We start from the raw sequence: 27,447 nt of genomic DNA, 5'->3' as shown, positions 1-27,447 counted from the left end.
ACTCATTATCCTACTGTCTTCAACCACTAATATCCTAAACAGGTCAGCAATTTCATGGGCATTAATTTGAGTGACTAGTCTCTTTCTGAAGTCTGTATAAACCATACGCATAGCCACTTGTGAATATTATAGTGACTTCCTCAAAAAAAACCCAATTAGGCTCATTAGATACAACCTACCCTTTACAAATACATATTGATGTTCTCTCACCTGAAATTGCAAAAACTTGTCCTTCATTCTAGATTTCAATAATTATCTCACAGCCGATGTTAGACTAACATGTCTATATTCGCTGCTTGGTTTCACTTTCTCACCTTCCTTAAATAGTGGAGATATATTTGCAATTTTTCAATCCGAAGGGATCATTCCTGAATCAGAGTTTTGAAGTATTATAGATACAGCGTTACTATTTTCCTCACCTACTTCCTTTAAAACCCTGGGCAGGAAACCATCAGGAAATGGGCATTTGTCAGTGTTTAGTGCCATTATTTTTTCTGATAAAGTTTTCTTATGTTAACTTTAATAATTTTCCAGTCTTTGATGCACTATTGGTTGCCCAGAGATGCCAAGTATAATCTCTTTATTGTGAAGACCGGCACAAAGTAATTCTTCAACTGGCCCGCATATTTCTGTATTTTTGTTTGTGATGTCACCCACATCTGCTTAAAGACTCACATTATTTTGACTACCCATTTTCTTCTCATGTAATTCTAAAGAGTTTTAAAGGAAGTAGGTGAGGAAAATAGTAATGCTGTATCTATAATACTTCAAAACTCTATTTCAGGAATTATCCCTTCAGATTGGAAAATTGCAAATATACCTCCATTATGTTAGTCTTGATATCCCCGGCTGCTTTCTTTATATATATTTTCAGCTCTTGCTATCTTTTCTCTCTTCCGCTACTGTTCTTTAGAGCATCCCAGTTCCCTGGATCTACTGTATACTGTGAAGGAGATGTCTCGGGAGATAGTGTAAGAAGTCTCACAACACCAGGTTAAAGTCCAACAGGTTTATTTGGTACCATGAGCTTTTGGAGTGCTGCTCTTTCATCACCTGATGAAGGAGCAGCGTTCCAAAAGCTTGTGATACCAAATGAACCTGTTGGACTTTAACCTGGTGTTGTGAGACTTTTTACTGTCCCCACCCCAGTCCAACGCCGGCGTTTCCACATCGGGTTGTTGATCCATAGATTGAATAGTTCCTTTACCCTGAGCATCAGAATGTTGTAATATATATTTTATTATGTGGGACCAATGTATGGATCAGATGTACGAGGATATACTTATCTTTGATGTATTTTCTTTGCTGTAATGATTAGAAGAGATGACAGTTCTCTTACCTGTACTTATCAGTCAAAATTACTTCATGTTCCTCTGCCATGTTAAGACGATGTCTCTTAAAACTGTGTCTTTCTCTTGATTGTCTTTTAACCTAACTCGGTATGATATTCTATCTAATGCTTATTGGCTTAATCTATGTAATAATCTATACATGCCTATCCTCATATAGTTTCAGCCCTGCAGTTGTGCTGTTCAACCTTTCCCAGCGCAATCAATTTCAAGGTGGCCAAAAGATTGGATTTGTCATCACAATGTTTAAGCCAGTTCCAGCATGGATTTTCCTTTCAGTAGCCAAGGAATGACTGTTCTGCTGTTTACGTTTTCATGGGCAATTAACTGGCATCAGTTTTGGTACAATGCCCTCGATAGTAAGCCTCTCGTGTCTTTGAACAGAACAAGCAACAGCAAGGTTCCTCAACCAATTACATAGAAGAATCCTCATTGAACCATGCAATGCCTAAATCAGGAAGTGCAGAACATTACATGGAAGTAATGTAGAAAGAAGCAAAGAAAAGGTTAGGAAATACAGATAGGATTAAGCAAGAGAGATAAGAGGCACAGAAAAACTTGGGGCTGGGGGAGGGAGAATCATTTTTGCTTTTTTAAGATCTTCATGAAATTTCTCTTGAGGGAAATGAAACTCCTGTTTGCAAAATGAATTTTCTCAACACCAGAGAGGTTCTTCAGTTGTAATTTATCACTTACTACACTGTTTCAGCCCTATTACTTAGTGCAATAGCTCTATTTTTTCAACTGGTTCAGGATGGAACTAAAGGGTAATTACCCCTGTTCGACACTATTATAACAATTTTGGTGTCTGTCAGGACTGCAACAAAGCACCTTCGTATTTGCAGCACAGTGGTTAGCACTGCTGCCTCACAGCACCAGGGACTCTGGTTCGATCTGGCCTTGCATAATTGTTGTTGTGGAGTTTGCGTGTTCTCCCCATGTCTGCGTGGGTTTCTTCCCACAGTCCAAAGATGTGCAGGTTAGCTGGATTGGCCATGACTAGTGCGCAGGGATAGAGCAGGGGAATGGGTCTAGGTAGAGTTCTCTCTCGGAGGGTTGGTGCAGGCTCAATGGGCAGAATGGCTGCCTTCTGCACTGTAGGGATTCTATGGAGGAGCAGTTTATCTCTGACAACAGCTTCTGGATTTTTATCTTTAACTGTGCATGTGCAGATAAAAGAAATTACTGGCAGAGCACTGATAGTCTAGCTGTTACTACATCGAAGTCCAGTCTATAAAACATGTTTCTATTCTTCAAAGCAATCCAAAGGAAAATGATACAAGCATTACAAGATTTCCTTTAAAAAACACCAGGCAGCAATTGAAATCATCTATAAGTAATCAAATTCAGCAAAAGCAGAATACTATGGAAATTTGAAATAAAAACAGAAAATATTGGAAATAATCAGCAAGTCAGGCAGAATCTGTGGAGACAAACTGAGTTAATGTTTCAAGTCAATTACATTTCAGCAGAACTTGGGAAAACCTGAGATGTAATCAGATTTGAGCAAGGCATGGGTGAGACCAGGGCAAAGAAAGGTGTGTCTTTTGGGCCAAAGGGAATGGTGAGGGTGCCAAAAAAGAAACACATTTTATTTTCATTTTCAGGCAGAAGCGTGCGCTTCTGCCTGAAAATGAAAATAAAAGAGCAAACAAAAAATGCAAAGGAAACAAGTGGGAGGACAGAGTTTATGGTCTGAGATTGTTGAACTCCGTATTGAGTCTGAAAGGCTGTACAGTGCCTATTGAAAGATAAGGTGCTGTTCCTCGAGCTTACATTGAGCTTCACTGGAGACATGCAGCAGGGCAAGGACAGAGATGTCAGTGTGAGAGCAAGGTGGAGAATTAAATTGGCAGGACACCGGAAGCTTGGGTCGTACCTGTGGGCTAAATGGATGTGTTCTGCAAAGTAGTCATTCAATCTGCATTTGATCTTCTCAGTGTAGAAGAGACCACACTGGCAAATGCAGTAGACTAAATTGAAAGAAGTACACAAGTCACTGCTCTACCTGGGAGGAGTGTTTGGGGGCTTGGACATTAGGGAGGAGGTAAAAGGGCGGTTATTATATCTCCTGTATTTGCATGAAGAGGTGCCAATGGAATGGGGTGTGGGGCATGACTGATGATTGAAGCAGGGTATCACAGAGCGAGCAGTCGCTTCAGACGGCTGTAAAGAGAGATTAGAAGATGTGTTCAGTGGAGATTATGGAAAATGTTCCATTGAATACACAGGCTGGTGGGGTTGAAGATGAACATAAGCAGAACCCTAACAAGGCAATATCCCCCCGCCACCTTGGTTGACATGGCATTTGATTGTGTCCACCCATTTCCCTCGCTTCTGATCAGCCCCCGCCCCCCCACCCCCAGACCATGATAGTGTTCTCCTTGTCCTTACTGTCCACCCCACCAACCTCCATATTCAATGGATCATTTTCTGCTATTTTTGTCACCTCCAGTGTGATGCCACCAACAAACGCATCTTTATTTCCCCTCCCCTTTAGAATTCCAGAGGTACCATTCTGTGATACTCAGGTCCACGCCTCAGTCATCCCAATAGTCAGGTCCGCACCTCTGTCACCCCAACACCCCACCCCCTTCCCACAGCACCTTGCCATCCAAACACCTCTCTTATCTCTTTGCTCAATGTCCTCGCCGCCACACACTCCTCCTGGGTGAAATAGTGACCTATGTGTGCTTTTTCAATTTAGTATACATTTGCTGCTCACAATGTGGTCTCCTCTACACTGGGGAGGCCAAATGCAGATGGGATGATGGAACCCCTCCACTCGAGTCACAAACGTGATCCTGAATTTCTGGTTGCCTATCACTTTAATTTTCCACCTTGGTCTAGCACTGACATCTCCGTCCTTGGCTTGCTATACCGTTCCAGTAAAGCTCAGTGGAAGTGTGAGGGAGAGTAGTTCATCTTTCAGTTAGACACAATATAGCCTCACAACACTATGTTCAACAATATCAGACCATAAGCAATCTCCATAAGGAATCATAAGGACCAGAAGGTATCTCAAGGAGTTGGTTTGCAGGTGCAGCAGGTAATTAAGAAGGCAAATGGAATTTTGTCCTTCATTGCTAGAGGGATGGAGTTTAAAAACAGCGAGGTTATGTTGCAGCTGTATAAGGTGCTGGTGAGGCCACACATGGAGTACTGTGTACAGTTTTGGTCTCCTTACTTGAGAAAGGATATACTGGCACTGGAGGGGGTGCAGAGGAGATTCACTGGGTTGATTCCGGAGTTGAGAGGGTTGGCTTAACTGGGGTTATACTCATTGGAATTCAGAAGAATGAGGGGAGATCTTATAGCAACATATAAGATTATGAAGGGAGTAGATAAGATGGAAGCAGGGAAGTTGTTTCCACTGCGGGTGAAACTAGAACTAGGGGGCATTGCCTCAAAATAAGGGGAAGCAGATTTAGGACTGAGTTGAGGAGGAACTTCTTCACAAGGGGTTGTGAATCTGTGGAATTCCCTGCCCAGTGAAGCAGTTGAGGCTACCTCATTGAATGTTTTTACGGCAAGGATAGATAGATTTTTGAACAGTAAAGGAATTAAGGGTTATGGTGAGCGGGCGAGTAAGTGGAGCTGAGTCCACAAAAAGATCAGCCATGATCTTATTGAATGGCGGAGCAGGTTCGAGGGGCCAGATGGTCTACTCCTGCTCCTAGTTCTTATGTTCTTATAAACTTTGTATTCCCCATTTTGTTTCCTTTTTCCATGTTTAGTTTTTTTCTCTCATGTTTGCTTGCTGTCAGCAGTACCTGTTCTCGGCACATCTTTTGTATCTTTTCCTGTGCCATCAACATTCTCTTTGGCCTGGGCAGACTAACTCTTTCATTCAATCTCTCTTGTCTTCCTCCTTATCACAAACCTTCCGTGTTCCACCTAGCTCTTGCTCAAATCCTATTACGTCTCTAACTTTTCCTAGTTGTGATGAAATGTCATTGACTTGAAATATTAACTGTCCTGACCAGCTGGGTATTTCTAATCCAATTTACGAACCTGACGTCCTCCGAGCATCCCTTGGAATTTCTCTTGTGGAGGACAGTTTGAAAATCTCTCCTTCACAGGAGTGAAAAGTAGATTTAGCCACATGCTCAACAAGATAATAGGAATTCATGAGGATTGTATCATTCATTCTTCGTATTGATCTGTTGAAGATTAGTTTTGTTTGACTACAGGTCCCCTGCAGTATTCAATCACATTTTCTTCTGACAATATGATGTTTTTGTCCAATACTGGCAATATTTTGAACAGTTAGTACCTTTTATACCTGACTTTATTTGCCAGCAATCCTATTTGTTGTCTTTATACCCTTAAATTGATATTGATTTGAGAGAATTAAACCTCCCTGTGTTTGGTTTATTAAATATAATTTCAAGGAGTATCAAGCTCACACTTCCAGCTGATGCCACTAAGGCATCACGTTGCAGCAGCTGATGAAACATGTAGCTCTAATGTTGCCAGCTCATGACTGATAAAAGTATTTGCGTGACTTAAATATTGTACTGCTTTGTTTTGCTGTCTTTATAACTGTTTTATTATTATAAACAGTAAATTTATGAAGATGGCATTTATAAACTGTAATTTATCAATCACACAATTGTAAGAAATGTCAGGATATCTTATTAAATGCATCATCATGCGGAACCTGAATAACAAAAGAAAGTTTAATAAATTCTCAAATATTTAACCTGAACATGGTTTTCTTAGGACATTCGATCTATTTTGTTTTAGATTTTGACCTGTACTGACTTTTATCCCTCTTCCTGTCCCATTATTTCTCCAGTCTCTCAAGGATCTATCATTGCCCCCCTCCTATTTTCATCTGCTAACCCTCATTTGCAACATCCAAAGACGGTGTCAGGTTCCACGTGTAACACCAGCTCTATCGATTGAGCTTTCTAGTGTGTCTATATTGTCAGATGTTTGTCCAACATAGTCTTGGATCAATGGCAATTTCTTTCAGTGTAGACATCAAGGAGACCAAAGCCATTGTTTTCAGCCCCTGCTACATGCTCTATTCTGAGTGTTTACAGCTTTTTGTTTTTATTTAATACATCTTTTATGTTTGTTACTGAAGTTTCTAATTGCACAGATCTGTAAGCTTTGAAATTATATTGGTGTAATTAATGTCAATGATTTTAGTGACAGTTAAATTATAATCATGGTCAAGATTTAATAATTTTGACCGTTTATGCAGTTGAATTAACACTGATGTATGTTCTGTTTTTTTTTCTCTTAGCTGTTGTGTCACCACATGGTAGTGGAATGCTTATGATGCAGCTTAGCATACCCAACAACCCTCATCCACGGGCCCATTCTCCACCTCAGTGGAAGCAAAATAAATATTTCACTGTGGACCAGAGAGGACATAAATCTGCAGAATTTAATAATCCAGAAGTTACCACGCAGGTATGCAACTCTTTCAGTGTAAAGGGAATAAAATGCTTAGTAATATCCTGTAACTTTTATTCATTTCTTCATGTCATATACAGCAGAACTGAGAAATGTTGTGGATATCTTGTTATGATTCTATAGAGACCAATAACCTTTTTGAAAAAATAAATTCCAGTTTAATAGCTGAACAGATAACACGATAAGATTTTGCATTTTAAAATGTTCACCATAACAAACAAAAAAAGCATGATTGATGAAGTGCTATTTTTGTAGGCAACTTAAACTTTAAACCACAGAACAGAACTTTTATCACGACTGAAAAAAAAACACTATCATGTATACATTACACTGTTCTTTACGGAAACATTTAGTTCTCCCAGAATCAGTGCAAAATGTTTCTTGGCTCCCGAGGGCTTACTTCTGATCTTTTTCTTTCCTCTCCTGAAATTTTTAACTCTAGAACTGTCTTCCATGGTGCAAGTTTTCATGGTGACTGCTCCCTCTGTCTAAAGCAAATCTTTCAGCCCCATTTTAATTCTTCACAAATTTATTCTTTCCAATTGAAGCACGAGCTCCCACCTGCATTTCAGCATGGTCTTGCTACCTGTAGCTGCTCTCCTTTGCCTGGATCCCAGCGGACTAAGCTGACTTTGATAGTCATTGAGTCGTAGAAAAGTTACAGCACAGAAGGAGGTCATTCAGCCCATCTTGTCCATGCCAACCTGAGGACATCCAGGTGCCTTTTCTAATCCCACCTTTCTGCACTCTGCTCATAACCCTGCAGGTCACAGCACTTAAGGTGCAGATTCAGGTACTTTTTAAAACAGTTTAGGGTCTCTGCCTCCATCACTAACTCTGGCAGCGAGTACCAGACATCCATTACCCTCTGCATTAAAAAAAAGTTCTTCCTCATGCCCCTTCTACACCTTCTGCCACTTACCTTGAATCTATGTCCCCTGGTTCTAGAATTCTCTGCTAAGGGAAACAACTTTATCCTGTCCGCTCTGTCTTCCCCTCATAATTTTGTCCACCAATTTTGGGAAAGCCTGCAATATTACAATAGGTTCGTCTATATCTTTCCCATCTCAAAGCCCATTACCATGGTACGGTGAAACACACTGGCCTTGTATCCAGGTAGAAATGCTGACTTACTGTGTTCGAGACCCCAACCCTCTTTATCTTGGAAGTAAATGGACTGTTTAAAGCAGTATTGTTTGCAACTCAATGTCCTCAACACTTTCCTAGAACTTTGGAGACTCTGTCTTTCCATTGTTCGCACACAGACTGCTGTCGTTGTCTCCAAACATATCTCCATTGCACCTACTGCCCAGTGAAACAATCTGGACCCCCTTTAATCTTTAACAATCAAACTATTCGTGCCTGCTGTCAGGCAGAACAAGCCATATGACTTCCTTCATTTTAGCTTTAAGTCCAGGCTTGATCCCAAAACAACATCATCTTATAAACCTCATAATTTTAACTTGGACAGGTGTTGGCTATCTTGACAATATGGCACTAAATGAACACTGCTGCAATGAAATCATTTAAAAATTATATTTGTCACACATTTTAAAATTATCGACATTAAATTTTTAATCTCGATCTAAATTCCAAGCATCTTCTAAATTTATTGTCCTAATCTATAGCCTCACTCTGGCTGAAATCTCACTCTGGCTGACTGATCCTGCGCAAGCTCAGTGGTCGTGCGCTTGCTAAAACCGCTGCCTTATATATAGCTGAGGTGAGCTGGGATGGTTCGCACACCAGTTTAAAATTCCTAAGTGTTCACACCTATTGAGGCCCTAATCAGGCTTCAATTGATTGACAGATAACTGTCACTTAGCAAACTGGGTCAGTTGCTTATTGCCCTTTAAACTAAACTACTGAATTTTGAAGAGAAACACATACCAATAGTTACCCACTCAGCTCCAAATTCCTGATACCCTCACTGTGGCTGAAATCTCACTCCGGCTGATTGGTCCTGTGCAAGCTCACTGGTCCACTGGAGTGCTGGGTCTATTATTATTTATATTAAAGATTTGGATGAGAATTTAGGAGGCATGGTTGGTTAGTAAGATTGCAGATGACACCAAGATTGGTGGCATAGTGGACAGTGAAGAAGGTTATCTAGGATTTCAACGGGATCTTGATGAATTGGGCCAGTGGACTGATGAATGGCAGATGGAGTTTAATATAGATAAATGTGAGGTGATGTATTTTGGTACATCGAATTGGGGCAGGACCTACTTAGTTAATGGTAGGGGTTTGGGGAGAGTTATAGAACAAAGAGATCTAGGAGTAAAGGTTCATAGTTCCTTGAAAGTGGAGTCACAGGTGGACAGGGTGACGAAGAAGGCATTTGGCATGCTTGGTTTCATTGGTCAGAACACTGAATACAGGAGTTGAGACATCTTGTTGAAGTTGTATGGCCACGCTTGGAATACTATGTACAGTTCTGGTCACCCTATTATAGAGAGGATATTATTAAACTAGAAAGAGTGCAAAAAAGATTTACTAGGATGCTACTGGTACTTGATGGTTTGAGTTAAAAGGTGAGGCTGGGTAGATTGGGACTTTTTTTCCCTGGAGCGCAGGAGACTTAGGGGTCATCTTATAGAGGCCTATAAAATAATGAAGGGCATTGATCAGCTAGATAGCCAACACCTCTTCCCAAGATGGGGGAGTCTAAAGCTAGAGGGCATAGGTTTACGGTGAGAGGAAAGAGATACAAAAGGGTCCAGAGGAGCAATTTTTTCATGGAGGGTGGTGAGTGTCTGGAACGAGCTAGTTAGTAGTAGAGGCGGGTACAATTTTGTCTTTTAAAAAGCATTTGGACAGTTACATGGGTAAGATGGGCACAATGATATGGGCCAAATGTGGGCAATTGGGACTAGTTCAGTGGTTAAAAACTGGACGCCATGGACAAGTTGGGTTGAAGGACCTGTTTCCATGCTGTAAACCTCTAACCCTAGTCATTTTTATTTTCTCCAAAGTTCTCCTTGCATGCCAACTCCACTCTTGACACTCTTAACTAGTTCACCTCACTGTTGAACTACTTTTGCAAAGTTGAAATTATCTTAGTAAAGTTTTGGAAATTTTTAAATAACAAAGATAATATTCATTCTCACGGTTTGGATAGTAAACCTGGAGAAGCAGTTACACTCCCTTCATGGAACTCAACTTGTATTCATGTGATTGAAATCAATGGAAATGTTAGGCAGGATCTACTACAAGCACCACCCCAATGATGAAGGTGGAAATTACCCATTTAAAAACATTGCATACATTTATGATGAGTGAGATAATTAAATTCTGGTCTGGAATCAAGTGGCAATAATGGTGTATCAGTCATGATATTATATGGTAATGATATGACCCAACCTCACTAAAGTGTCTGTTTCTCAGCTCTGAAAGCAAGTATTGATGAGTTTTTCGACCAACTTGATCCTGATACTGTGCTGGCTTGACATCCAGAGTGGAATACTCCCTGCAAAGTCACTTGACAGCCTTATTTTTCACTGTATTGTCTGGGGACAATTGTGTTACTGTTGCTACTGCAACTGTGATGAAATGACACTGGACACATTATTGATTGAACCTGATAGTTCCTGATCTTTATAATTTACTCATTGGATAAATTATCTTGAGATATTGGGACAGCCCTTGAAATAAATTTCACACATTAGAGATTATGGTTGAGAAATTGGGCTGCCTAAAGCCCTAAAATAGACATGAAGTGCGCCGTCAGCCATATTGTTTAAGGATAAATGAAGTGTTCTTCACTCGAGCTTGAAGCAGTTATTAGCTTCTTTGTTTATGCAAATAAATAGTTTAATGTCTGCTGGAAGTCTCTGCTCTAACATTGATTTGCTGAAGAAATCCAACGTCATCATGGGCTACACACTCTGGTAAATCAGCCCTGCGAAACACCAGTCAACCAAGAAGTTACATTGTCACCTGCCTGAACGTGAAGACAGGTGGAGTGCTCCTCCCAACCCCTCATTAAAATACTCAATTGCCACAAGGATCCCTGCAAAAATATTAACTCTCTAAGGGATGGGGAGCTAATGGAATATGGTGACATTGGTGTGCCAGGACACGAATCATGATATGCTCAGGAAAGAATTCATGAGGGAGAAAGGAAAACTTTGGAAAGATCAAGCCTTGAAGTGAAAAGAGTCAGTTAGATTCCAGGCATGAACAATATTCTGGCATTAGTGAGGAGAGTTAACTGCAAAAGACTGATGGTATGAAGAATCGTTCAAATGAAACAACATTTATAACGGTTCAGATGTGGAAGAAGAAGCTGAACTTGGGATTGAGTGGCAAGCCATTGTTCCACAACTCATGGGCTTCTTCTGAGCTTAAAAGAAGGGAGTTTGAAGTTGAGGCTGAAGGTGAGTAATGTTTGTGTGATCCAAGGAAGAGTGGTTTTGGTTTCATGAGCATTTAGCTGGAGGAAATTCTTGCAGACCTGCACCCTTTTACAGACAGTTTTAGAATGTCGTAACAATTTGTGATCAGTGGAGATATAGAGCCCTGTATCATTGTGTACCACTGTAATTGGATGTTGTCACTCATGGGTAACAAATGAAAGAGGAATTAATCAAGGATGTAACATTGAATTATCCCAGAGGTGATTGTGTGGGCACTGTAGATAAGCTATTGGTGATGATTAAGATACCTACAATGTGATTAGTCAATGCGGAATCATGAAGGAGCAGCACTGAGTTTTAATTGGGTAACTTTTTAAGCACAGTTCAAATGATGCAAACCACCTAACAATTTATTCAAATAATACAGAACACTATCACTTGTTATCTCCTTCTTGGATAGTCCCTCGGGATCAAGGATAACTTGCTTCCACTCCAGTTTCATGGGTTTTGAGATGGAGCAATCACAGACTCAAGCACGTGGGACAGGTGGTGGTTGAAGGGTCAGGCAGATGAGGTATTTGGAGGCTTGTGTACTCTTTCTGTGCTCAACTTCACCCCTGCATGAATGTGTTTGTTGTCTTCCCAAATAAACCTTCTCCATTTTGGTCAGTCATAATTCAGGACTCCCATGAGTCGGTAGGGATGTTTGATCTCTGCAGGAATGCTTTGAGAACATGCCTCAAACATTTCCACTCTCCTCCTGCAAGTCTCGTGTTACAATGGAGTTCAGAGTAAAACAGTTGCTTCAGGGATTTAATGTCAGGCATATGAGTGACATGTCCTTTCTAATGGAGCTTGTTCTGAGTGATTACACACAGGATCTTTCACTCGTCAAAATGAAGGTTGGAACCTGGAACATCAGGACTCTCCTGGACAAACCTGACAGTGATGGACCTGAGCATTGCATCGTCATCGTAACTAGGGAACTTGAGTGCTTTGACGTTGACATGAGCGTCATGAGAAGAGAAGGGCAACTAAAGGAATAAGGCACTAGATGAAGCTTTTTCTGGAAGGGTGATGACGCCTCCACGGGGTTCACTTCGCCATCAAAAATGAACCTTGGGGCCTGTCCCTGTGGGATTAGCAAAAGCTTTCATGCCTGCCCAGGTCACAATGAGGAATCAGCTTGCCACTGTCACTAGCACATACACTCCATCCTAGAGGCAACAGATGAGGCCAAGGAGGGATTCTGTACTGACCATGAGCAATCTTGAGTCTGAGCGCAGGATGACAAACTGAGCCTCCTTGAGGGAGTAAGAGACTAGGAAGGAGTAGGGAAAACGCACTCCAACAGTCCTCCTGACAAAACGTCTAGAACATGATCTCATCATTCAATATATTGTCATTAGAGGTTGAATGCTTGCCCCAGTAATTAATTAATTTGATTTTTGAATTTATGTCCATTAATTTAGCCAAGTTTTAATGTTTTTCAGCACATGGGACTTTAAAACCACTTTTTATTGTAAATTATGATTGAGTTCATGAAATAAAAGTGCTAAATTTACTTTGGAGTTTCTTTGATTGAATTTGATATTGACTCTTTTTCTTCAAAACAGAGCAGTCCACAGATAGGTAGTCCTGCTGTATCTCCAGCCCAATCTCCGGCACCGCAACCAATGACAACGATAAAAAATGTCCGCACTGGATTAGGACCCCTTCCATTAATGGCACAGTTTCCTCGACCTATGGTCCCTGGACAAGGTACTTGTTTAAGATACAGATCACCATGTGGTTGACCATCTTTGATTTTATTACAATGCATAATGTTCCTTAGCTGTTGTGACAACAATATAGGGGGCGATGCAGCACAGCGGACAGCAATCGGGGCTGGCCATTGGGGAGGATGGGGACTGTGTGTGTGGGGGAGGTGGGGTGCGGGAGGTGTGGAGGCTGGCCCAGACAAAACCAGGAGGCCAGCGATCAGGCCATGGAGGAGGTTGGTGAGGCAGCGATCAGGAGTCCGGCAGTGCGGGGCTACTGCACATGTGCCAATCTTGGCACTGACAGATCGGCACATGTGGAGTGGCCCACTCAGCGTTATGCTGCCAACCTCTCCAGCGGGAATAGGTCCCGCTCACTGATTTTCAGCGTGATTCATGCTGCAGTGCGGAGTGTAGGAGATTCAATTTGAAAATCCCGCCTGAAAAAACCAGCGGGATTTACTCCAGTTTTATTGTGAATTCGACACTTAGATGGAGAATCGCCCCCATAGTCTTTATTCTGTGTCAGCCAAAGAAAATATCTGAATTTCAGATGAGGGAGATATGCTAAAGCTGCATAGATAGGAGCAGGAGATTACAAAGGGCCAGGGACAGATTGACTGTGGCAGATGGTTACATTGTATTTTGGGGACATTCACTTTGGATCCAAGAAAGAGTTTAAAAATACTTCCATAATGCCAATAAACTAGGGACCGTCTCAGGACTAAATGGATTTTGGCATCCAAGTAAACAAATCACTAAAAGTTAGTGCACAGATGAAAAAAGAATCAAAAAGCCTAATGGAATGCTGGGCTTTATTTTAAAGGGGCTGGGATGCTTCAGATGGCACATTGCATTCAGCTTTGTATACCAAACATCAGGTGCTTAAAGATTTAAATTATGAGGACAGGTTGCATAAATATTGTTTGTGTTCCTTTGAGTTTCAAATGTTAAGAGGTGATCCATATGCTACGCCTATTTGATCAGTTACACAGAGAGAAACTTTCTTCTGGTAGGGAATCACAACAAGGCAGCACAATCTTAAAATTAGAGCTTGGGCAATCACTAGTGAAATCAGGAAGCACTTTTTGCCATTGAGGATCGTGGAAATCTGAACAACGGTCCCCAAATGACTGTGGAAGCTGGATCACTTAAGATTTTAAAGACCAAAATCAACATTTTTGTTAGGTAAGGATCAAAGGTGGGTAAATGGAGTTGATGTAGAGCTCATTCATGATTTAATTATGGCAGAAGAGGCTCAAGGAGCTGAAGGGCCTACTCCTGCTCCTATGTTCGGTCGTGCGTCATCTATTTTTTTTAGTGTCTTCAGTTAGACAGTCGGTGAGTTTAAAATTGGCTTCAGGTAGGGTTGTAAAAATACAAAACATCTTCATTCATTCATTCATTCATAGTTCCAGTGTGAGTTAACCATCTTCCTTATCACTGATACAGTATAGTCAAAACTAATTGGGTCATTTTGTATTTGATGGCTGACTTTGTTTCTTTAAAATGTTAATGTGTGCAATCTTGTCAATGGGAGAGGAAACAACTTAATAATTTGTAAAGACAAACCCATCTGAGACATCTGCAAAGGGAGATTTATATTATTGAGCCCAAAGCATTTTGCGTGAAGCTATTACCATAGCCACTTCCCCTAGTTTAGAGATCATTAAGAGATTGCTGCAGAGAAAGAACTGACAGGCCCGGGGAAATAACAACACAATGCAAGCTTCTTAAAATAATCACATATCTTGCACTCATCAGGTCAGACACAAAAATAACAAAGCTCAAAGGGAATTTATTTGCTGATTTGGTTGACAAGTGGACTGATTGGTAGAAGTATTGCCATGGAGAATTCACTGAGGGACAGTAAACTGCCACGCTTTTGTTTAAATTCAAACCAGGCAGCTTGACTCAGATTGGTTAAAGCATTGCTATGAGGAATGAACCAGAGAATGGCTCCCCCAGCTTTTGTCTAGTCAATAAAGGCACAATACATGGACATGTTATTTTTGTTTGCAAAGAACAGCCCTGTGTTTGAATATATGTAGCTTTTAGCACACTTAAATAGGCCACACTGCAAGCCCGACTGATGGCCTTAAATTGGTTGTCAGAATAATTCTTGGCACACTCTAGATTGTTTAGTAAGTGTTGTCCAATCACAGAATCGCATCTAATGTTGGATACTGTATTTTGAGTTTTGCAAGCATAGTCTGCTTGTTTGATACGATCCACCAGTCATTTAGATCTACGGCCTGGCACTAAGATTCGTGTACCACATTACTCATTTGTGTGGTAGGCAGAACATCTTTTTGGTTTCAGACGGCATTCTATGTGTGGAGAGTACCATGTGTGTTGCTGCTGCATAGTAGCAGTAGAAAACAGCCAACTTCACCTGTTGCTTAAATTTTTGAGACAACCTCCCGTTCTCGGGTAATCTGCAACAGACTGGGCATTTTTCAGGATCGAAAGTAGTGACCCTGCATCCATTCATGAGCTTGTGTGATGTACACCAAACAATAATGTAATTGGGGTAGCCACTATCCCACAGGATAACTTTGGTGCACCCTATTTCAACATCAAGCTTGCACAGTTAGCAAATGGTTGAGCTCTATTTATAGCCAGTTGTCCCTTTGGGGAAGGAAATCTGCCATCCTTAACTGATCTGGTCTACATGTGGCTCTGGACCCACAGCAGTATGACTGACTCTTAACTGCCCTCTGAAATGGCCCAGCAAGTCACTCTGTTCAAGGGCATTTAAGGATGGGTAACAAATGTTGGTCTTGCCAGTGATGCCAGATACCATAAAAGAGTAAAGAAAATAAAAAATCAGAGTCGACTTGCCTGGTTTGAATTTAAACAAAATTGTGTCCTTGGTGCGTTCTCAATATCAATGCCTCCATCTTTCAGAGTCCATTTGCCAACCAGTCCACACACTCTTTTCATATAATACGAATTGCTGTTCCCTTTGAGATTTGGTATTCTACATCTGTCCTGATAAGTGCAAGATGAAAAGCTTCAAGAATGGTCTCTTGGTCCAGCAATATTATGTATAAGAAATTTGTTAGAAAAATGAATAGTGACAGAGGATTAACAGGCAACTAATGGTTATGTCTGTATTTAAAAAGGGATTCAGGTTCATAGAACTATAGACCAGTTAGCTTAACATCGGTGGTACAAAGGATAATGGAATCTTTACTCAGATGTAATACAACATCTAGAAACCAAAAATCTTAAGAGTGCAGTCAGCATGAATTTCAAAAGGAGAGATTTTGTTTTCCCAACATTATTGAATTCCCTGAAGAAGTAACAGAACAGACAATGGTAATGGAGTAGATCTAACATGTTTGGGTTCTTCAAAGACTTTTGATAAGTTGTCACCTTTTTGGACTCATTTTTAAGGTCAGAACATGTGGTGTTAGTAGCAGAACAAATAGCAAGCTAGCTACACGAAAGAGAATAGGCATTAAGTGTAGGCATTCAGATAGCAAAAGGTAAATGGTGTTCCACAGGGTGGAGTGCTGAGAACACTGTCATTCACAATTCACATCAATAATTTAGCCAAAATTCAGGAGTACAGTTTCTAAATTTGCAGGCAACACCAAATTGGGTAATGTAGTTAAGACATAGGAAAAGTGCAACAAAATACAAGGGACTATTAAATAAACTTGCAGAATCGATGTTTAATTGACAAATTAATTTCAATATATAGCAGTGAGATGATGCATATTCATGGAATGCAAACACATTCTGCTTGGATAATAAAAGTGAATGGGATGGAGAAGAAAATTGAATTCGGGCTACAGATCCAGAAATCGTGGAAATTAGCAATGTCGGTTATTAAGGCCGTTCAAAAACAAACCAAGGGCAAGGGTTCATTTCGAGACGGTATTGAAAAGCAGGAGAGGCATATTAAAATTGTGCAGTACATTAGACCGCACTTAGAGTACTGTGTATGCTTTTGGTCTCCATATTATAAAAAGGATATAAAGGCATTGGAGAAGATGCAAAAAAGATTTGTTTGACCCCAGATAGGTTATGAACTGTCAGGAAAAACTGAAAAGGGAAAATTTTCAGAAAATTCTCCAGAAAATTAAGCTCTGAGATGGCTTGTTGGAGGTTCTTAAGGTTGAAAGAGTTTGTGAGGGTGGACGTGGTGAAGATATTTCCACTTGAGGGAAACCAAAACTCGTGACTATAAATATAAGATAGTCACTAATACATCCCAGTAGAAATTCCAGAGTGGAAAAAATGTCAAATACATTAGCCAAAGGACATCTCCACCATGTGAAGATTTTAATTCTATTTCATTTGATTCCCTATCAATCAATCCCGGCTCGGGTCACTGTCTGTGTGGAGTTTGTACATTCTCCTCGTGTCTGCGTGGGTTTCCTCCGGGTGCTCCGGTTTCCTCCCACAGTCCAAAGATGTGCGGGTTAGGTTGATTGGCCAGGTTAAAAATTGCCCCTTAGAGTCCTGGGATGCATAGGTTAGAGGGATTAGCGGGTAAATATGTGGGGGTAGGGCCTGGGTGGGATTGTGGTTGGTGCAGACTCGATGGGCCGAATGGCCTCCTTCTGCACTGTAGGGTTTCTATGATGGAATCTCCTGCTTCCACATAAATTCCAATTTTATAAGAAATGACATATGCCCAATGTTCTCATTCCATTGCAGAACCAATCATTGTTCCTGTACTACTTATTAGCTTATTAAAGTTTTCTGAAATATGTGAATCAGCATGCATTTTAATTGGGTTCACTGAGGTTTCTACTGATCAGCTTGAAGACCAGCACTGAGTAGCTGAGTGATACTGTAAATTGACTTAAAATTTACTGTTTAATAGGCAAAGGTTGAAATTTACTATTACTACATTATGAAGAGACATCAGTAGCTATATAACTACCTGACCAGGAATAAACTGATTAACCCTTGAACAAGCATTCTTGCACTGAACAACAAAGCATCAACTGAGGAGTCATCACCCAAATCTATTTTAAGGCTTCTTTTTAATTGTTTTATTGAAAAGCTGCCCTATTGTAGCCCACCTCACCGCCAAGAAGAGTAATCCCTGTTAAAAGCAAGCATTATCCCATCTACTGTACCTTTTTCCAGATGCTGCCCATCACCATCCTAGTTCCAGGACCTCTACAAGCATCATCCTAGATTACTTTGAGCAGGGAAGTGGCTATGGGTATGACTGGAGTGGCTTCACCTCACCACCAAGAGGCAGGCTATTTTTTTTTCTAATATATGACATTTTTAATGGGCACCAAACTCCACGGAATCATTACCCAGAAGTTTTCCGCAGAAATTTCTACTGATGATGCGCGCACACACGTGCAAGAGCTTTTTGTAGTGTTTTCTCCCCTACTTCCATATACAAGTCTGTGGAAATCTGGGAACATTAGGGACCTAGAGAGAAACTTGCATTATTTTGCTATTTTCACATCAATCTCTTGTAGCAATCTCTATGGTTGTCTGCCCCTCTGATCAGACCACATCTTGAGTACTATGTTTGCTGCTAGTGAACCAATATCCAAATCCCAGAGGTGGTGCAAAGAAAAAAGATGAGGTTGATCCCCAGTATGAGAAGACTGAATCAAATGGATAGCCCAGGAAAACACAGGCTTGCAGTTCTGAAAAAAATCTTAAGGATAGAAGATTTATATTCATATATCTATTTATATCTGCCTCTTGGATGCTCTATCTTCCACTCCAGCCCTCCGTCTTATATTTTTCTTTCGCTTTATTACTTCAAAAATGCTCAGTGGCTATAAAATGCCATGGGACATCATTATTTCTATCTAATGTATTATAGCTATGTCTGTCTCTTTCCTTGCCTCTGTGTTTTGCTCTTTCAATTGCTTCACTCCTTTCTTCCCTCACCCCTTCCACCTTGTGCTATCCCTTTCTTTCTCCTGGATCGCTGTCTTTTCACGCATCCAACTTTTTAAATGTAATCTTTCTTCTTTCTTATGTCATTTTGACTGCTTCCAGTGGCAAACACTTCACTACCACAATACTCTGCAAGTTGATTTGAGGATATTAGAGTCCTACAAACTAACAGAAGTCTGCATTACTTCAGTGCACAATTTGTATATGGAGCTTAGAACAATATATTGCAACAAATGATTACTTTTGTGCTTTTTTTAAAAAGGTTTCCTTCACCACCTCTGCAGCTGCTGGCCCATGATGAGGTGCTAGTTACTTTTGATTTACAAATTTAATAAAATAGGTCTGAAGAAAATAAAATGGTGATTGTAAAATGCAAGGATAATTAAATTTTAAATCTGTAAGCCCCAAAATGGCATCCTTTGTTTGGGAGGGGATGGTGCAGTGGGCTTATCTTACACTCTGATCATTGCAGAATCAGATCGTATTACTCTCCTAAAACTTTGTTACTCTTTTACATTTAAAGATGTCAAGCATGGCAATGTGACTTGGACTACAGGATGCAGTGACGTATGATATAAACTACCCCAAATTTATCATAGGTTTAATTGATGCACAACTAGCTGTAAGTTTTTTATTTGAAGAAGTATATTAATTTTTGCTACCCATTTGGTCATGCCGTGACATTGGGGAAAATTTTAGAAAGAAGAACCTCTCTCACATCACTTGACCTGTAGTCTGTCTTACTCAGCCTGTCTCCTGCTCACACCAATTATTTATTCTCTGGTATACGGTGAAAATAGTCAGCGTTCTATTCATTATTAGTGATTGGCCTAATTGCTTTAAACGTAGTTGTTATTAACACTTGGAAGCACCTCCAATAACTAACTAGAACTTCAGCTTCATTGATTTTACTTGGAATTCTGCCATAATGCCTTGAGTTTTCTTCAAATATGCATGAGTATAGCACTGATTTATGTAGATTGTAAATTGACTTTTTTATACTATATTTAAATATTTTACAAATTATTTTCTTCTAAAGGAGATGGGCGCTACCCTTTGCTTGGCCCACCTTTGCAATACAACGCTCCAATCCGTCCTCTTCTACATGGGCCACATATAGTCTCAACACAACAGGTTGGTTTGAGTATTGCCAAAGTAATAATGTCCTGAACCAAAATGCTTCTCAGAACTTTGTGGGACTTTTCTGTTAGCATTTTTGGGGAAAGTCATATTCTGAAATAATTTGTGTGAAATGGGCAAATCAGATTCAATCTCTGCTCGTATTTTAGCTACTTTTCAGAGTTGAGTTTTTTAATCAAGTTTCTGCCCAAAAGTATTTGCAGATCACTTGCATAAAATCTCTGATAAACAATTGGGCATCATTTTAAAATGTAAATTTTTAATATATTTCTTGACACATTAAAGAGTGATAACCTGTTACACCTATTTTCAGCTATTAATAAAATAGTATCACAGAAAAGCATGTTTGATCAGTGTCTCACTCTGACCTGATTTCAAATAATTAAAATTGGCTTCAAACAAATTCTAAAAATGATTTTTAAAATGATGGAAAACCCCATTTACTAGATCCATCTTTTACAATGAAAAGTTTTTTAGTAATCAAGCTTTTTAAAAACTATTAGGGTCCTTGCCCCTAAATTAAAAGCTTAAATGTAAAAAGCCATCTTGGAGGCCCTCTAACAGGCATAGTTGGTGGAAACTCACCATGATGGTTAATTCAGTTTGGGAACGAGTGGTTTTGTGGGCAGGGCCACTTTCCAGTGTGATTTTTATTTTTAAGCCAGTGCATAAGATTGCAGAAAGTCGATTGTATGCAGAACTTATTTGCACTTGAAATTCTTCAATCTTTTAACTAAATATCTTTTCTCAATCTTTTGTGCTTGTTTGGCTGATTTTGGGCAAATCTAACAGAAGCTGTATTCAATTTTTTTTTACTGTGTATAACTTATTCTATGACATTTTGTTATCCAGTTATTTTGGTTATATTTTGGTATTTGCCTGATTCAGCACATATATTCTTGAAAATGCACTATTAAATTGCACTTTGTTTTGAAAGAACTATTTTAAATATTTTTGGCTCAGTGCTTGTGTTGAAATTTTAGGGTCAGAATTTAAATAGGCATGGAGGGAGAGGAAAGAAACAGACAAGGAAAGCAGCATCAACAGATCTTGGCGCAGGGGAACCTGGTACGTAAATAAATGCACACTCTGTGTACGTTGAGACAAAATGTGCTTTACTCCACAATCATTCTGCATAGTGTTGTATAGTATTTACAGCACAGAAACGGGTCATTTGATCCAACAGGTCCATGCCAGTGTTCATGCTTCACATGAGTCTCCTCCCTCCCATCTAACCCCATCAACATATCCTTATGTCCTTTTTTGTCGTTCTTATCTATCTTCCCTGACAGTGCATATATGCTAGATGCCTCAACTACTACTTCTATTAGAAAGTTCCATGTGCTAACCACTCGCATGGTGATGACTTTTCTCCTGCATTTCTGATTGGTTTTATTAGTGGCTATCTTATATTTATGGCCTCATGTTCTAGTCTCCACTGCAAGTAGGACATCTCATTTACCTTATTAACCTCTTTCAGGTCACCCCTTAAGTGTTTTTTCTGAAGAAAGGATCCCCAGCCTGATCAGTCTTTCCTGATCGGTGTAACCTCACAATTCTTGTACCATTCTAATATATCTTTTTGTGCCTTCTCCTGTGCTTCAGTCTCCTTTTTTATGATATGGAGGCCAGAACTGTTCACAGTGCTCCCAAGTGTGGACTAACCTGGGTTCTATACAAGTTTTCATAACTTCTCTCTTTTTCAATTCTATCCCTTTAGAAATGAAGGCTGGTGTTTAGCTTTGCTTATGGCCTTATTGACCTGTGTCACTACTTTAGTAATCCCTCTAATCCTGTTCCCTATTTGGATACTTATTTCCATGGATTTTTAGGGCCTTATTTATTCATCCTTTCAAAATGTATCACCTCAAACTTGGCTATATTGAATTTTATTTGCCAATAAAATGCTCATTCTGCAATTTTATTAAATGTTTTCCCGTATGTGTCACAATACTATTTGTATTACCTACAGCCTCTAATTTGTTGTCATCCATAAATTTTAAAACTGTACTTCCAATTCCCAAGTCCAAATCATTTATGTAACTGGTGAACTATACCCGTCCCAGCAGCAGTCCTTGTGGAACACCTCTTCCCATCTTTTTCTTTTTCTTTATAGTCAGCTTAGTATCTATTCTAATTCCTGTCCTCCGACTCAATCTTGAGTTATGAGTCAACTCTGTGGTACTTTATTGAAAGCCATTTGAAAATTCAAGTATATAGCATCTCCTGTGTTAACGTTATCTACCCTTTCTGTTCTTCAAAGCAGAACTTCCCCTTTTGGAATCAATGCTGAATACTCTACTGTATTTTCATTTTCTATGTGTTTTACGATTACATCTTTTGAGTGAAGAATCCACTGTGCCTCCTACCACAGATGTCAAGCTAATTGGTCTATATTTTGTAAGGATCTGCTGCAATGGCATCAGAAATGAAGTTCTGCCTCCCAAATTCCGTCAACAATCTCATGGAATAAATTTAATTATGTGTAATTGTGACCAATTTATTCATTGGTGGAACCCTGACTCTTAAGATTAAGCCAGCCTCAAACCAAAAATAAGTTAACATCTTGCATATGTGTAAAAATATCTTATCCAAGTATTGTTCCAGCACTTAGATGCTGGCAGCATTCCAGTACCTTGTGAAAGTGATCATTCATTATGTGCAAGCCTCAGTCCTGTGTGTCAGCAGACTATTCAACCATAGAGAGTATCATAGCAGGCTTCATTTTATCGTCCTCCCTTGTCCAAGAATACTGAAGGCATTTGCCAAAACTGCTGCTCAGTTATAAAAATATGCTGAGGAGCAAAGCTGTCCAACCTATCTAGCTCTTCATTCGATAGAAAACTCTCGGTTCGCTCTCCTCCCCCTTTTTCCTGAACAGTGTCTATGAGTATCACAGAGGTTGGAGATAAAGTACTGGAAAAACTCAGCAGTTCTGGCAGCATCTGCAGAAAGAGAAGCAGAGTTGATGTTCTGATTTCAATATTACTTCTTTGGAACTGAAGAGTCATATTGAACTCAAAACATTAAGTTTGTCTCTCTATCTCTGGGTTTATTTTTACTTTGGACCTCCAGCGTCCTTGGTATTTTTGCTTTTATTTCAGAGGTGAGCACAGACCAAAAATCAAGCTGGTGCTCTCATGACAATAGTTTTATATCACCATGCAGTGCCCTTATATCAGTATATAATGCATTTGTCCCCTAATTGCCATGTAACTAAATTGTGCTTTTAAAGAAAGCAGCATTACAATGTTTTAGAACACTTTATGGTCTTTCTGAGCTAAATGTATATTTTTTCAAACAAAATCCAAATGCTTTGCCATGCAAAGAGAGAAAGAAAATGATGAGAGTACTTGGAGGTGTTTAAGTCCCAGAATCAGTGGTAAAGTATCAGAGTTCTGGTTAAGTTAGCACAAGTGACTCATGTTGCAGTCAATAAGGGAGGCCACAATTTCTGATTTTTATTTTTCTTGATTTTAGGAAGTGTAAGAGGAGTTGCTCATCCCTGAGATTTGCCCATCCCCAAGATTACAGATTGTCATCCTAATAATCATTGGTTTAGCTTCCATTTAAGTTCCTCCTTTTAAGAGATCAAGTGACATTCCACTCACTATAAATAGAGCCATTGCAAATTTGATTCTTGCTTTCCGTAATCTTATGGGTTCAGTGACATAGATTATTCCTGTAAATAATACAGTCCTATTGACCTATAAAATAGTATGGAATGTAGAATTGTGTTCCTCTTGTCATAAGAATTAATTAAGTAAACTCATCTCTCCAAGTGCACTGCACCAGTTTTTCCACTGGCTAAATGCATGAACACTTGATAAGTCGCACTCTGATGAGTTTATTTAGCAGAATGCATGTGACTGAATAAAGGTTGTAATTTCAGACCCTTTAATATTTCTCCTAGAAGGCTATCTATAATGACCCCAGTCATAAAAGTATCCCATAATGTTCTGAAATTTGGGCAGAATATTTGTCTTTGTTTTATTACCTTTGTATCAGTCATAGCTGGGGAAAGCCCATCTATATTTTAATTCCCAGATTGGGCAAAGATCCATCTTGCCTATCAAGCCTGTCCCATACAGTCACGAAACCTGACCCCCTTACTCTTAGTCACGTCGTTTCCTCGGAGAGGCGAACAACAAGATTAAGATCAAAGATCATTTTGAGATTTTTAAAAAGTGAAATTGAAAATTTCTGAGCCACCCCCATAGACGATCAAAACTGGTTTCATTCAGATTTATTACCAGCAAGTTTATTAATTTTATTATTTTTCATATTCTGCATGATGACATATTTCATAATTTGTGAATACTGCCCTGTGATCCCAAAGTTGGAAAGAAAACAAATTCTTAATCTGGAAGTTTTTTTTGGTCAAGAAAATTTAAACTGCTGCTTTTAGCTACATTTACTTATTTCATTGTTTCAGGTAAGTTTGCATATTATTCTAAATAATTAAAAGCTTCAGACTTCATCTTTGAAGCTACTTTTTATGTCTCATCACATGAGCTATTTTTTAAAAAATAGGAATAGTCTTCTCTAACTTAATTTGTTGCATGATGTCCATAGACTGGGTTTTTTAATAAAACAAGAATCGATTTCAGCAGAAGTAAAATCTGTTTGATTTAGCAAGACTTTGTTTTATTTAAAGTTATTGCTTGATATTTTCCCACTGAGTCGAAGGAATTATAATGATAATTTTGCACAGATCTCAAATTAGAAAGTTAGCGGTGAATTCCTAAAGAACAAGAGAATTGCAACCGCTTAAAATGTAACCAAAAGCATTACAAACAGGACCATGCCGACTAACATGGATTGAAAACTACCAGTTTCTCTTTGACGAGCCATCTTGTGTTTTTTCTTAATGAGTTTCTATTTAATGTTTATAAACACTCTATTTTTTCCTGTTTTGCAATGCTGTGCAAAAATCCTTTCACTCAAACTGTTACTTCAAAGCACTTTTTGAAAAATAAGTCAAAGCTGTGCAAAAAATTAAGTAGAGCATTTCCTGCTGCACCTCTCAATAAAATAACACACACATCTTGCATCCGTGTGTTTCCCTCCCTTATCTTACAAAGGGTAAAGTTTGAAGACACTTTTTGGAAATTGTTGCCTTGGAGCGAAGGCAGGGCTCAAACCATCAACACCGAGTGCTCGGTAGAACATTGATAAAATAGCAACTATACATAAGCCCCAGGGTGGTGTCTTTGGGAATATGCCTAGTAAGTTACAGATGGAAGGCTGTGTGTCCCCCATCTGGCTAGTAACGCTATGAACTTGCTAAAGGTGACCCCAGCTTTGCTGTTAATTTTCTATAAGCAAAATAGATCTTCAACAATTTGTACCAGCTTTTATCTTTGGAACGCTCTTCCCCAGAGAGAAATTGAGGAAGGGTCATTGAATATTTTTAAGGCAGAGATAGATAGATTCTTGACTAGCAAGGGAGTTACTGATTATCAGAGGTAGGTGGGGATGGGAGCTGAGACCACAGTTACATCAATCCTGATTGTATTGAATGGTGGAGCAGCCTCAATGGGCCAAATGTCCTACTGCTGCTCCTAGTTCACATGTTCTACAAAATATTTTTTAAATCACTTTTGTGCTGATATACAAGTTGCATCAAGGAAATCACATTTTGGTAAACTTGCAGTTTGCAAATCTCAAAAAGGTTCTAAATCTTGGAACACAAAGCAAGACAACATTTCAGCATGTAAATATTTTGAACACTCTTGAGAACTAGCACTATTGGAAATATTTTCCATTGTTCTCCAGATGTTCTCCAATATGATTCCTTAATATCACCACCAGGATAGTTTCTTAGCTTTGAAAAACAGAACCATAAATGCCTTTATTGAAATTCCAAAAATTGAATCTAATAAACCAAAATATTTAAGGATTAATTTCCACAGGAAGGGTTTCTCTTTTTCAAATCTGAAATCGGGGAGGGGGATTGGAGAGAGTTTATGGGAGAAGAAAATGGCTGGGTTGAGGTGGAGGGGCGCTGTATATGGTGTTGTGTAGAGGCGTGGGGGTGGGAGCAGGATAGAAGAAGCCTTGGAACCCAGCTAGGGTGGGGGGTGGGGTTCAGAAACTTGGGGGAGGTGGGGAGAGGCAATGTAAAGTAATTTCAACTGTTGTGAGAGACCACTTTGTTCTAATAACTCTACGGGCCTGAATTTGTTCCACAACATGAAGGCCAGTGTGGACATTCTGAGGCTCATGCAAGTTTCTAAACTGGTTGAAGCCCTATCCACATGTCAGACAGCAGAAGGAAGGGCTTTTCACCCATGTGGATGAACTGGTGAATGATGGATGACCTTGCCACATGTCCAAGACCAAAAGGGTTGATTGCCATGCTGCAATGACTTGTAGCCTTGATCTTGGTCCCTTTTTTAAAAAAAAGGCATAAAACTCTAGAGTAACATCCATTCATACGTGTATAAAATCTTTTACTTGTCAAAATTACAGAATCCTAGATAAGATGACCTTCATAAAGTTGCCTCATGCTGAATCAAATTATACATTATAGAGACTTTAGATTATTCTACATCAGATTGGATAAAATTACACATTCCAGACAAACTATTGGCTGTGTCTCATCATCCAAAGGAACCAATCAGAAATCTGGTTCAACCTCCTTGCGTTGCACATAAATGTATCTTAAACTTTAGTCGTGTTTGCTTGTTCCAGTCATTCAGCTGAATATTTAACAATCCCTTGCCACTATTTGAAGAAAAGCGAGGAATTTTCCTGAAGTCCTCTTGCTTTCTGTCCAAGCTTGTAAAAGTTTCTACCTCCACAGCCAAGTTTCATGCTTTGGAACATGTTTTACAGCGTACTGTTTAGTAATCAGACATTTTCAGAATAATTCCAATTATCTGAAACTCCAAATGCACTCTAAGTTCAACTCCATGCTCTTTTCATTATAGTTAACTGGAGGATCAAAAAGCTTTAGTTGCTCAGCTGCTGCTTCTCCAAAGGAATGTCTGACAAATGAGATCAAAAAATGTTTTCACTGGATTTTAAATATTAAGCTGCTGTCAAAATATAACAAAAACAATTATTTCCATTCATTTCTTTTTTATTTTTATATTCTCTTCAAAGAGTTCTATGGTGTATGTTATTATCAGTGAATAATAAAAATTATATTGTGATCTGTTCAATGTGAATATTGTAGTTTCAGTAAATGTATAGATTTGACCCTGTCTTGATCCCTACTTTTTTTTCACTCAAACAACACATGTAGTCGGTTAACTCAGTTGGCTGAATAACTGACATGACTTGTGATGCGGAGCGATGCCAGCAACGTGAGTTCAATTCCCGTAACGGCTGAGGTTATTCATGAAGGCCCGCCTTCTCAACCTTGCCCCTTGCCTAACCTGTGGTGACCCTCATGTTAAATCAACACCACTCAGCTCTTCCCCTCAAAGGGGAGAGCAGCCTATAGTCATCTGGGACTGGCGATTTTAATGTTGAGTTCCTGCTGAAAATTTCTGAGGGAAGGATTTT

At 39.4% G+C, this 27,447-nt stretch overlaps 1 protein-coding gene across 43 annotated transcripts in view; it reads left to right on the top strand.

The window, feature by feature from the left end:
- Nucleotides 1-27,447, top strand: part of r3hdm1 (R3H domain containing 1) — a 132,105-nt gene that overhangs the window by 100,003 nt on the left and 4,655 nt on the right. For 35 of the 43 annotated variants that reach the window (XM_078228067.1, XM_078228069.1, XM_078228098.1 and 32 more), the window contains 4 exons: nt 6,607-6,776; nt 12,754-12,898; nt 19,832-19,926; nt 20,916-21,000. In XM_078228067.1, the coding sequence (XP_078084193.1) occupies nt 6,607-6,776; nt 12,754-12,898; nt 19,832-19,926; nt 20,916-21,000 (495 nt within the window). The remainder of the gene's footprint in view (nt 1-6,606; nt 6,777-12,753; nt 12,899-19,831; nt 19,927-20,915; nt 21,001-27,447) is intronic. The other 8 variants (XM_078228092.1, XM_078228091.1, XM_078228093.1 and 5 more) reach the window with 3 other exon arrangements.

This window comes from Mustelus asterias, chromosome 14 (assembly GCF_964213995.1).
Source record: "Mustelus asterias chromosome 14, sMusAst1.hap1.1, whole genome shotgun sequence".
In the NCBI taxonomy this organism is placed as follows: Eukaryota; Metazoa; Chordata; class Chondrichthyes; order Carcharhiniformes; family Triakidae; genus Mustelus; species Mustelus asterias.
This window is presented reverse-complemented; position numbering and strand designations above follow the sequence as displayed.